At 41.2% G+C, this 12,483-nt stretch overlaps 1 protein-coding gene across 1 annotated transcript; it reads right to left on the bottom strand.

Moving 5' to 3' along the window:
• Positions 1-2,126: 2,126 nt before the first annotated feature.
• LOC112623855 lies at positions 2,127-10,853 on the bottom strand. The gene is made up of 5 exons (XM_025384548.1): positions 10,727-10,853; positions 10,135-10,158; positions 5,823-5,950; positions 4,480-4,632; positions 2,127-2,465 (listed from the first exon to the last, which is right to left on the bottom strand). The coding sequence occupies exons 2-5, from the start codon at positions 10,145-10,147 to the stop codon at positions 2,343-2,345; spliced, it is 417 nt and encodes a 138-aa protein (XP_025240333.1). The 5' UTR covers positions 10,148-10,158; positions 10,727-10,853; the 3' UTR covers positions 2,127-2,342.
• Positions 10,854-12,483: the final 1,630 nt, after the last annotated feature.

The following is a 12,483-nucleotide window of genomic DNA, read 5'->3' on the forward strand; positions in this document are numbered from 1 at the left end:
TACACTGGTGGGAGCAACATAGAACCAAAGTGGAAGGTACTTATTTGAGCAGAGTCTTGCTTGAAGATGCAGTGAGTCACATGCTGCAGATGGCAGGCTGTGATGGTTGAAGCCTCAGCTTTGAAGTGGCTCTACCCAGTCAAGCTTTTTGCCTGCAGAGCCCCATTTTTGCCCTCATTTACAAAATTGCCATTAGCAGCCTCTAAGTCTACTGCCTTCCCCATACACACATGGATGGTCCTTTTTCAATTATTGACGCTAATGGGTGAGAGGGATAGGGAAAAGAATGAATAATTGGCTCCCAACTTCATATTCCTTTACTTAACACTTCCCCGGTCTTCTCCACATCCAAATATCTTATCACAGTTTCCAGCAAATCTTAACCTTGAGGGATGTACCCAAATGTGCTTCTCTGGGACTCTGAATTCCCAGTGCTTTTTTGTGTGTGTTGATGTGTTTGCTGCAGGAATTGCAAGAACCTAGAAACTCCCAGAACCTCTGCCCTGAGGAGACTTGCCGGGTTCTCGCTGGAGGTCTTTAGAAGCCTGGGTTCATAACTGGGTCTCTCTTAACCAAAGCATCCAGCCTCCCCTGGAAATGTGATAATCTTCAGCTTCTAACAAAAAGGTTTTGCCTTGTGGCATTTAGCTTCTGGTCAGTTAGCTGTTGTTTCTCCCTCCATCCCAGATCAATCTCAGAAAACCAGGTTAGCTCTAAATCTGGCGACTATTAGGAGCATACTGTCGGTGTGAATTTGTGTGTAAATTTAGAAATATTGCCACTTCCCTCCAAAGCTAATTCTCTGTCTTAAATCAAGAGGAAGAAAATGGCTAATTTCTTGGCTGAAATCCTTTCTGTCATTTTACTATGTACTTGAGACTATTGCAAACAAATGTAGAGATTTTTATTAAACTGTATTGGTTTTTAGAACTGAAGATTTTAGAAAGCTACTCCAGATCTCAGGCTTCTAAACAAACCGCCAGTGAGATCAAAGCTGCTCTACCTGGCTCACGTATTACAGCCCAGGAACCTGAGTGAGTTTTGAGCAAGAAATAATCTAAAACAAAAGAAAACAAAACAAAAACTGCCTCTAATTCTGCATAGCAGACACTCACCAATTAACTGATTATCAAATGCTTTTTGACAGAGCAATCTTGCCATTGGTATAACTTAAATACACTTGTTTATCAATTGCTCTTTGTTTTTTTAATTTTTCATTAATATATGGGAGGTTGGGTTTCTGGGTGGTCTGTTGATAGCTCAACTTCATTGTGACTTATGCCCCCCCAGCCCTCCATTCTTCTCTGTCTTGGAGGAAAACCAGAAACCTCATTACCAGTTCTTTTCCTATATGCCTCCAGGTTACATTAGTCCAGAGAGAGGCACCCCCGTGAAACGTCTGAGGCAGAAAAGGAGAAGCTATTTTTCTATAGTGCCAGCTACAGGCGGTTACTCAGAGCCTCAGCTTCTCAGAGTCCTCCTGAGAAGCACCTGCTATGGGCAGCTTGATCACAACAGAAGCCCCAGTTTCTCTTGAGAGCTCTGCACTTCGGTTGCCCTTAAAGCAACCTTCTGATCTTTCCTTACCCAGCCCTTCTAATGGTTGTGCAAGCCTCAATTCCTCTTTCAACTCTCTCCAACTCATCAAAAACCTAGCACCATTTCTGTTTTCTGATTAAATCCTGACTGATACTGGGGCCAGGGATTCATTCTCTTTCATGCCTCTTTTTTCTTATAATACAAAAGCTAGGGGTATTAGTCAGTGAGAAAGTACTTACTGAAAGCACAGGCCAGGTATAGTGGCTCATGCCTGTAATCCAGGACTTTGTGAGGCTGAGGTGGGTGGATCACCTGATGTCAGGAGTTTGAGAGCAGCCTGGCCAACATGGTGAAGCCCTGTCTCTACTAAAACAAAACAAAACAAAACAAAAAACAAAAATTAGCCAGGCATGGTGGCAGGTGCCCATAGTCCCAGTTACTTGGGAGGCTGAAGCAGGAGAATCACTTGAACCCAGGAGGTGGAGGTTGCAGTGAGCCGAGATCACACCACTGCACTCCTGCATGGGTGACAGAATGAGACTCCATCTCAAAAAAAAAAAAAAAAAAAAAAAACCACATAATTACATAATTTATATTGCAATGTGTTAGGTATGAGGACTCACATCAAGATAAAGTCCCCAAATAAAACAGATAAAATAATGACCATGCATATATAAAATGTATATGTAAACACAATAACTAAAAGTTTGTACCAAGGAAAGATTGGATCAGGGACTCTTCTGGAGGCAAGAAAATCACTAAGATGTTTCCTTTCTTTCTAAAATCTTCTGCTGGGCAAACGTTCAGCAGGCAGCCTTCTTGGACATGGGCTGTCGTCCCTGACTGCATCCATCCTGAGCTCTCTGATATGCCATCCTGCAGGGCAGCACTGTCACTGTATGCCAGGGGCACAGGAAGAGGGAGGCCTGTGAATGAAGAAATGTAGTATTGAATTTTCTGCTGCTTCCTGGACACTCACAGGGTGTAACTGGGAAGAATTTGAGGCTGCAAATAGTTCCATTAAAAGGTACACCTATCATTTAGAAGGAGTTGGGCTTCAAGACCGAAAATGCTGCCTCAACTGGCTTAAACCACATGGAATGGATACAGGAACAATCAGAGGCCCCATGATGCCATCCACTGAGGTTTGTCTCGTCCTCTCCTCTGCTGTCCTCAGCATCAGTTCTATTTTGATACTGTCCTCCCTGTGGAGGCTGCCACATTCCTAAGTAACACATCTAGAAACAAAATAACATTGGGTGCCAAAAAGGGAGCATGGTTTCTAGTGTTTGTATTTTCAGAAACAAACAAAACTCTCCCTCTAAACTCCCAGCAATCCACCGCTCTTGCATGTCCCACGGGCTAGAAGTGAGTCACAAGCCCACCCCAAACCTATTATTGGAAAGATAATGGGGCCATACAAATGGGCTTAGTTCAGCCAGGATTCAGCCCTGGAAGTGGGGTAAGCCCCCTGCTTTGTGCCACATTGGAAAGGGATGAGTGCGTGATCCTGGGGCTTTGACAACAGAAAATCAGGAGGGGATACATATTGGTTTCTCTAGAAATGATCTGATCAAAATAGTAGTTACTGGCTGGGCACAGTGGTTCATGCCTATAATCCCAGCATTTTAGGAGGCCAAGGCAGGAGGATTGTTTGAGCCCAGGAGTTCAAGACCAGCCCAGGCAATATAGTGAGAGACCCAGGCTCTACTCATCAGCCCTCATGAGAAAAAAATTTTCTGGGCATGTAGTATGTGCCTGCAGTCCCAGCTACTTGGGAGGCTGAGGAGAGAGGATCTCTTGAGCCTGGGAGTTCAAAGCTACAGTGAGCTGAGATCGTGACATTGCACTGCAATCTGTCTCCAAAAGAAAAAGAAGAAAAGGTAGTTAATTATTGTAACAGGAAGCAAGGAGGGCCTCAGATTTGTCAGTGTTGTTCATGACAACCACACACTTTCAGAAAGTTTCAGTGGGATTCACACCTTACTTTGCACCACCACACTCCACGGGGCTTGGATGCAATTGTGCTCTATGTAAATGTGTATTGTGTATTCAGCTATTCCTGGAATTCTATTTTCAATCCGGATTTTAATTAGAGGGATACTTCTTTACCACGACAAAGTCATGGTCAGAAGAGAAGCTCAACATTGTACCGAGGTCACAGAAATAGAATTCCATTATTGTGCCTAGAGCAAGCTGAGTCACATGGGTGGAAAATTTTAGATTTCAGTATTGAGGGGCCACCAGAAAATATTCAAAAATATGTAATGAATAGCTTTCCATAGAATAAGACAATGCCATACATGGCCCACCTGGAGATGACTTGATCTGGTGTTTTCTCGATGTTATTAGGGTTTCCTGCAAAAGCAAACAAGCAAAAAACAGTGGTTCCATTGTTAACTATATTAGGGAAATGTTGACCTAAACAGGGTAAAACAGGCATATCTACTTGAGGACCTCTCAGAGTTGTTGATACGGTGCCACAAACTGTGGTTCTCCAAAAGGGGACATTATATTCAGTGTTTCTCAAACATATTTGACCACAGAATACAAAATGGAATATGGTGAGACTGATGTGCAGAATCCACTTTGGGAAAGGCTGCTCAGGCCCTTCATTTTACAGCTAAATAAACTGAGGACCTGTGAAATGAAGGAATGTGTCCAAGCTTGTTCCATTAGCCAGGATTCCTCGGGATACAAATGGAAGCATCAAGAGAGTTTGAAATTTAAAAAAATGATTAAAGTAGGCAGGATTAGGGAAGCCAACAAGATATAGTGAGACACCCAGGGAATCACAGCAGCTAAAAGCTATTGCCACCCCAACCCTAAAGGGGAAAGAGAAGGAAGCTTGTTACTGGAGCTCAGCTGAGAGCTGGAGAAATGGAAGGGCTGCCTGTCAGAACTGTCATGGGGTAGGGAAGAAGGCGATAGATACGTGACCTCAGCCTGTCTCTCCTCCTGTCCTCCCCTTTCCCACTGGTGCTGCCCATTGGCCAAATCCATGTGGAAGCCAGAGGGCGAAAGCCTGGTGATGTAGTCTGTAGAGGTCAGCCTCCCAGGCACACAGCTGAGCAGAGAAGGGTGAGCACATATCTGTGGGGCAGGTGGGGAATAAACAGCACAATTATATAGCTAGTATTTTGCCTTTTTCATTTTTTTAGAAAAGTTTACCTCGTATATTTCATAAACTTATGTGAGTTGGCATAATACAATTTAATGCAACATAAAGCAAAAAAATACTAAAAACATAAAGTAATGGTTTTCAAGATGTGGTCTCAAAGTGTGATTTCTAGGGGTTTCCAAGACCCTTTCAGATCTGCAAGGTCAATTTGTAATAGTACTGTGATGTTATCTCGTGTTATTCTTTCACTCTTTCACAGGCAACCCGTGGGTTTTCCCATGCTGAGTGATGATGTTATTGACTGCTAACGGAATGTATGCCTGTGCATTCTTGTGATTTAAAATTGCCCCATTTTAATTTCTAATATAGTAGATGATAAGCATTACTCAAATAAACACAGTTTCTTTGGGTCCTCAATTATTTGTGATGTAAAGAAACCCTGAGACCAAAATGTTAAAGAACCACTGATGTAAATGTAGCAAAACGACAGATGTGTCCAAGTGAGAGGTAAAGCCAGCTGGACTTCCTGGGTCCAGTGGGGACTTAGAGAACTTTTCTGTCTAGCTAGAGGATTGTAAACGCACCAATCCACACTCTGTGTCTAGCTAAAGGATTGTAAATGCACCAATCAGCACTCTGCAAAAACGCATCAATCAGCGCTTTGTGTCTAGCTAAAGGATTGTAAATGCACCAATCAGCACTCTGTAAAAACGCACCAATCAGCACTCTGTTTCTAGCTAAAGGATTGTCAACGCACCAATCAGCACTCTGTAAAATGGACCAGTCAGCACCCTGAAAAATGCACCAATCAGTGCTCTGTAAAATGGACCAATCAGTAGGATGTGGGTGGGGCCAAATAAGGGAATAAAAGCTGGCCACCTGACCGAACAGGGGCAACCCACTCCCCTCCCCTTCCAAGCTGTGGAGGCTTTGTTCTTTTGCTCTTCCCAATAAATCTTGCTGCTGCTCACTGGGTCTGCACTACCTTTGAGAGCTGTATTTTAACACTCACTGTATTGAAACACTCACTGCAAAGGTCTGCGGCTTCACTCCTGAAGTCAGTGAGGCCAGGAACCCACTGGAAGGAAGAAACTCTGGACACATCTGAACATCTGAAGGAGTAAACTCTGGACACACCATCTTTAAGAACTGTAACACTCACCGCGAGGGTCCACGGCTTCATTCCTGAAGTCAGCAAGACCAAGAACCCACTGGAAGGAATAAATTCCAGACACACAGGTACTTGAAAGGAACTATTCTTCATGCTGGGCACGAAATCTTCTAGGTTATCTAACAGCAAAGTTGATAGGAAACCAAAGGGTTAGATGGTAAGTCATCTCTAGAGCCTGAGATGTGACTTGGGTAAGTTTTCTAACAACAAAGTATAAGAAGCCCTTGTGTGGAGTTCATGGATAATGATCTACTTATCTAGAAATGACATATGGGATACTGGATAATAAAACAAAGTATCTTTATTGCAAGAGTGGTGCATTAGTTTCCTATTGCTGCATAATAAATGATCACACATTTGATGGCCTAAAAACCATACCCATTTGTTATCTCACCTTTTTTGGGGGTCAGGAATCTGGGCATGTCATAACTGGGTTCTCGACTCAGGGTCTCACAAGGCTGAACTCAAGGTGGATTGCATTCTCATCTGGAGGATGCAATGGAAATGCTAGGATCTGCTTCTAAGCTCCTGCAGGTTGTTGGCAGAATTCGTGTCTTTATGACTCTAGAATTAATGGCAGCTTGCTGCTTCAAAGCCAGCAACAGAAATAAGAGTCTCTACTGCTTCAGGTCTCAAACTCCAGGGAAGGCCTGGACCCTCTTTAAAAGGCTCACTGATTTGGCCAGGCCCACTGAGGGTAAATGCTCTTTTGTTTGACTAAAAGTCACTTGATTCGGGATCTTAATTATACCTGAAAAAAGTCCCTCCGACTTTGCCGTAAACATAATTACAGGAGCGGTATTTCCTTACTTTTGTCCTATCTTATGGTTAAAAGCAAGTTATGGTTTCCACCCACATTCATGGCAAGGGGATTAAGAGCATGACTCATTAGGGGTCACCCTATCGTGTATCTGTCAGAGGTGGGGAACAGATTCAACCATAATCAGAAGGGTTTTAATACAAAGGCATTAGCACAAGTACATGACCAAACTCCTGAGTGAAGACCTTAGAAGTAATATTCTTTGGGGCAAGATTCCCCTTGTGTGAACAACATTCCAGACTCTCAATCAAAACACTACAGTCAAAATCAGAACACAGAAATATGGAAGCATTGCTACCTTGGACAAATAAAGCAACGACAAACATGATGTAAAAGGTGAGTCAGAATCAAAATGAAGTCATACCAGGATCCTACAATTCTGCTACTTATTGGCTTGGTGAATTTGGCACTTATAATCGTCATTGGCAAACACTAATCCTGTTGTAAAAGCTAATTAGGATTAAGGAGCATTATCCTGGAGGCCAAAGGGATGTGTATGAGGTTTTAAAGGCCCTAATAATGTCTTTTAATTTGTTAGACTGATATTTTAGTATTTTCCCAATCTCTCTTCCTGAAAACTGTTGAAAAAAAAAGCTGATAGGATTTTTAAATGAATATCCTACAGATGAGGGGGTATTGAAGGAAATTTCTAGGAATAAACTAGTCTAACTTGGGGGTGATAATTTCCTTCTGTAAAGATGGAGGAGGCCACTCTCTATGCCCATGATGCAGAAACAATACTTGTAGAATTTATTAGAGGAGCTCACTCATCTAGAAGACAAAAGTTACTATTTTGGGGAGAGGGGAACAACTTCAGTGGCTCTTTGTGCTCTGTACACAGTCTGCTCTCAAAAATGTTGATTGAAGATGAGGATGAAGATAGTGAAGATGAGGAAAATGATAATCCTCAGAGAGTTCAAAACACTACCTCTAAATAGCTGTCTTTGCTAATAATGCCTTGTTACTGGCCAGGGCCATGTGATATGAGATACAGGACTGGCGTCCAGCTGAGGAAGGGGAGAGAATAGAGAGGAGAGGGGAGGCTGCCAGGGCAGGGAGCTCTTGGGTGGAAGGCAGAGAGCCTCAGAGACAGATTTCACCTAATGTAAATGTTTCCCAGAATGGTTGCTATTTTTGTTCTAAGTAGTTTGCTTATGCCAAAAGTGCATATTTTCCCAACAATCCTCAGGAAATAAGACACAGAAGTCTGTCTTTAATTTTCATGATATCCTGCAATTTAAATCAGTCTGGATGCATCTGTGTGGTTTTTATTTTTTGGTATTGTTTAGATGTAATTAAGCAAATCAATATACAGGTACTTAACTATATATTAACAGGGCCATTTGCTAACAAACTTAGTTATAGGATGGAATTATACCGTAGTAAAGATTTAAAAACTTGTAATAAATTCAATTATTATCAAGTCATTACTCAGAATCTGAATTTATAGATATATTACCATATCTTGACAGGAATTTATATTGATTGGATATTTTGAATATTAATAAAATATAGAACTTAGTATTAATAAGTGGAACTACGGTACAATTTTAAAAAGGAGAAAAACAAGATTGTGATTTTTCTAGTTTTTTAGAATTGAAGGGGTTAATATGTTTCTCTGAGTCTCACATATTTGTATTTGCCTCTATGCCTATCAAAAATTTATAAAAGCTACTCTAAGATTGGTTATCTTATTTTTTGTTTTTCCTCCATTTATTTGTGTTTATTAAAGAAAACGGTAATGGAGCTAAAGGTAGGTGAGTCGCCTATAACAAGGAAGCTACAGTAATTAAATTATTGTAAGGCCACCCCTCGAGCTGTCATTCTAAAGGATGAAAGCTTAATTTTTCCATCAACAAAGTAAATTTCATCCAAGCTGTTGTTTAGAATGCCACATGCATTTAAAAATTACATGTTTAAACTAATCAGGAGCAAATGGAATTTAAACCCCTCATCAAAATAACATGGATAGATTGTAAATTTATGGAGCATTTTCACTATAGAAAATTAAGTCCATTCAAAACATATCCAGGATTCATCAGGCAAACGGGGCAGTACTGATGTAAACTACCCACTGTGTGAGCTTAAGGCAGAAAGGTCTCTAATAAATTAGAGTAAATAGCAGCTGAACTGGCCTCACCATGGCTTGTCTGTTCAACCTAGCAAGGAAAAAAAGTTAGCATTAATTGGTATGCTCTAGGCTCTCTCAAAGGAGCAGGCACTTAGAGCAATTAAGTCAGATGCAGAAAAACAGCTCTGCATTGAAAAGCTGACAGCAGGACTCCTGCACAATATACATAATGAGTGGCTGAGGACTTTAATGGATGGAGGCTTGGAGACTAATGGACAATTAATGTAAAACAGATGACTTCCCTTGGAGATGACAGTCTTTTGAAAGGCGCTTCACCTGCTGCTCGAACAAATGCGGCTAAAGCGAAATGAAAACAGGAACGTGGTCTCATTGAACAAGGCTAGAGCTAGTATTTGTGTCCCTGCTTTCTCCTTGAGTATTTTCAAAAACTAGGTCAGGAATTTAACAATTCCCTGCAGCTGGTGGTGCAAGCCCCCTCCTGTGGCTTCCTGCCATCCAGGGTGGCCTGAGATCACTTACTGTGCCTCTTGAGCCTTTTGAGAAGCTGCCCTAGCTCGCCTTGTTTAACAGGTAAAAAGAAGACAGGCCATATTATAGTGTCCCAGACTCACTTTTAAAAGGACAACAAACCACCCAACATAGAAATTGCAGTAAATACATATTGGAACATCTCTTAGAAATTAAAGAACATGGTTTCTTCTCAAACTAGGCTATTTTAATTGTGCTTTAATTTTGAGATAACTGGAGTCCTTCAAATTTAAGCTTTATAAGCACAGACAGGCTCCCTCCTTATGATAAGTGGTTGTGTACCGAAAGCAAATAATTGTTTGCAAAGAGAAACCCATTTCCTATAGAAACAATGTTGCAATGGCATTTAAGTTTCCACGTGATCTTCCCGAAATCTGTTTAATCCAGATGGAAGCTTAACACAAGTCAGCCTGAGCCCTGGGTCCTGGAACAGGGAGGAGACAGCTGCCCCTGTGGGAGACGGGAAGGAAGAGGGAGAAAAAAGATGTTTCCCTCTCTTTCTTAGTGGGAAATGGGATTGAACTGAGCTATAATTTTGAGTTACAAACTAATCCTTGGCAATTTTCTATCTTCTAACACCCCTTTACTCAACACGCAGGAAATCAGTGCCTTATGTCATTTAAGTCGCTAGGCATTTCACCCCTGCCCCCAAGCCCCCAACTCCTCCCCTCACTACAAATATACATATCTTAGCAATTCCCCACTTGTTCTCCTGTAATTTTTCTTCCATTTTCTCATAACAGTATATCTCATCTAGAAATTGAGGAAAGCATCTTGTATGGGCTAATGAACACATTTGGTTGATGGCCTGAGCAGTCCCAGAAGCCTTTGCATATTAAAGAAAGAATTGCTTCTAAACTCACATGCATGTCCCATTGACAGAATTTCTGTAAGACAAAAAAAAAAATCAAGTCAAAATTTCAGGTATCTCATTCAAAAAAATCCAGAAGGGCAGGAGAAATGTATTAGGATATTTGTTATAGCACTGAAAAGTAGAAACCACATAAAAGTCAATGAGAAAATGCCTTAAGTGTAATATATTCATATGGTGTCAGATTATGCAGGAGTTATGTGGGCACATTAGAAAATTAGCGGACGTCACCCTTTTCTCACAGCCTGCTTAGGTTTCAGCCCCCATGTGCCTGCTCAGCAAGACATGGTTGAGCAGGGTGAGATTTGCACAGCTCAGTTTATAAGCTCTGCCCCTCCCTGCAAAGTGAACAGAGTCATGGCAAGGGTAGAACTTGGATTAAGGCAACAGATATTAATATATGTAGTTTGTATGTTTTAATCCAGAAATTCATGTAGCTGGTGTGGCATTTACTAAAAGTTGGATAAGCAGGAAATATCTATTTTCTTCAAATCAAATTCAGTATGACTGCCATCCCCTATGTCACTGAATTGCAAGAAATTCAGTCTTCATTATTTGTTTCCTCTCCTCCTTCCTGGGTTTACATAAAAATTGGAAGGATTATTTGGTGCCCAGAAAATGAGCAAGTCTCTCAGTGGGTCCAGGGTGCTATGAATCTTCACCCCCAGGCTCCAACTGAGGCAGTTGGCTCTCCCAGTTATGCACCAAGCTGCTTCCCTTCAAGCCCTCTTCTCACCTGAGTGCAGCCTGACTGGGGGCAGTGCCAAGAAAGGGGCTTGGGGAATGTCCCTTCCTCGCATTTCAAAAGCTTCCATGTTCCCTGGACAAACTCATTGACCCATTCCCGCTTGTGCCAGCCCTCTCAGTGAGCTCAGGTTTCAGGCAAGGGAGGTAGGTTTCCAGGTGGCCAAGAGGAGCAGTTACCTTAATGCAGTAGTTCTCAGCACGTGGGTTCCGGCCTGCAGCGTTGGTATTAAAAGGATAGTTACAGTTAGAAGGAGAAATACCTAATGTAGATGACGGTTGATGGGTGCACCAAACCACTCATACATGGCATGTGTGTATACCTATGTAACAAACCTGCACGTTCTGCACATGTATCCCAGAACTTAAAGCAAAAAAACAAAAAACAAAACAAAACAAAAAAACAAAAAAAGCCAATTCTTGAACTCCATCCCAGACTTGCTGAATCAGAAACTGGGGGCAGAGCCCAGCATGCTGCATCTTAAGCCTTAAAGGAACCTGGGCTTTTTGCTCTGACCTCATAACAAACCACCCAGAGGGCAAAGGTTCTGGCTACCTCCTTTAAATGGAGAAGGGAAAATAGAGAGGTAAAAGCAAAACAATCCTCATTCTTCCAGATACCTCTACAGCAGCAAAAAAATAAAAAATAAAAAAAATCCCACATATATACTTTAATGATCTCTCCCCTCTGATAAGGCACTGTGTAAAGCAAAGTTGAGATTTATAAAGGATGAAGAAAACCTGAGCTCATTTGATCTACACCCCACCAACAAATCCTCGCCCCTACCTTCAAGGTTTAAGAATTCAGGAGGCTTTATCCTGAAAAAAGAGCATGCTGAGAAATAAAGGTCAAGTATTTAGACTAGGCTGTTCCACATCTCCATGGAATGAAGAAATATGTGGACACCCCTGGAATTTCAACTGGTTCTCCTTTTACAAGGATTTTTATACTAATCAAGATGGAACCAGCACATAACTTCCTTATACTAAAGAATTTCATATTAAGAAAATACAATATGCCCCCAATCTATTATATTAGATAAATGCTAATTTTTATCACATCATCTTATTTCAACTTTGTTATAAAGGCTTGATTCATGCAAAAGTGGAGAGTCATCATTTTTGTTCTTAAACCCAATTAAATGTCACTTCCTGATTCATCCTCCTGCTGCTCCAGATACTTCTAACACATTTCAGACCTGAAATTTTTTAAGCTGCTGCTTCTTTTCCAAGTGATTTTAAGAACCTGACATTAAAACATAATTACATGGCGGAAAAATACTTTTGAAGCTGCTCAGTGTGACTTTTTTTAATAGTGAGTTTTCTGACTTGCATGCCTCAGAGGATGATTTTCTGAGCTGTGTATAACTTGACAGCATCTCTGCGGGCCCATTAGTCACCTTACAAAATTGCATGAACTCTTTCTGGATCCCTGGGGTAGCTAAAACTTAGCAATAAATGAATGGATTATGCTTCATACAATCATATTTTTAAACTGTATATATTAACAATCAAGACTGTTGAACAGTTTTTGGCTTTTGAGATTACAGTCACAGTTATTACTCTATGATTCCCTTTTTACAGATTCAAAAGATTT

This window comes from Theropithecus gelada, chromosome 4 (assembly GCF_003255815.1).
Source record: "Theropithecus gelada isolate Dixy chromosome 4, Tgel_1.0, whole genome shotgun sequence".
NCBI lineage: Eukaryota > Metazoa > Chordata > Mammalia > Primates > Cercopithecidae > Theropithecus > Theropithecus gelada.

Excerpts from the sequence above, each read along its gene's own strand:
- LOC112623855 (XM_025384548.1), bottom strand. Across the intron at positions 4,633-5,822 it reads TGAAGCCGTGGACCCTCGCG|ATATGTGCTCACCCTTCTCT; the intron begins GTGAGTGTTACA and ends CCTGCCCCACAG. Across the intron at positions 2,466-4,479 it reads AGGAGGAGAGACAGGCTGAG|GCCTCCCTCTTCCTGTGCCC; the intron begins GTCACGTATCTA and ends CTTCATTCACAG.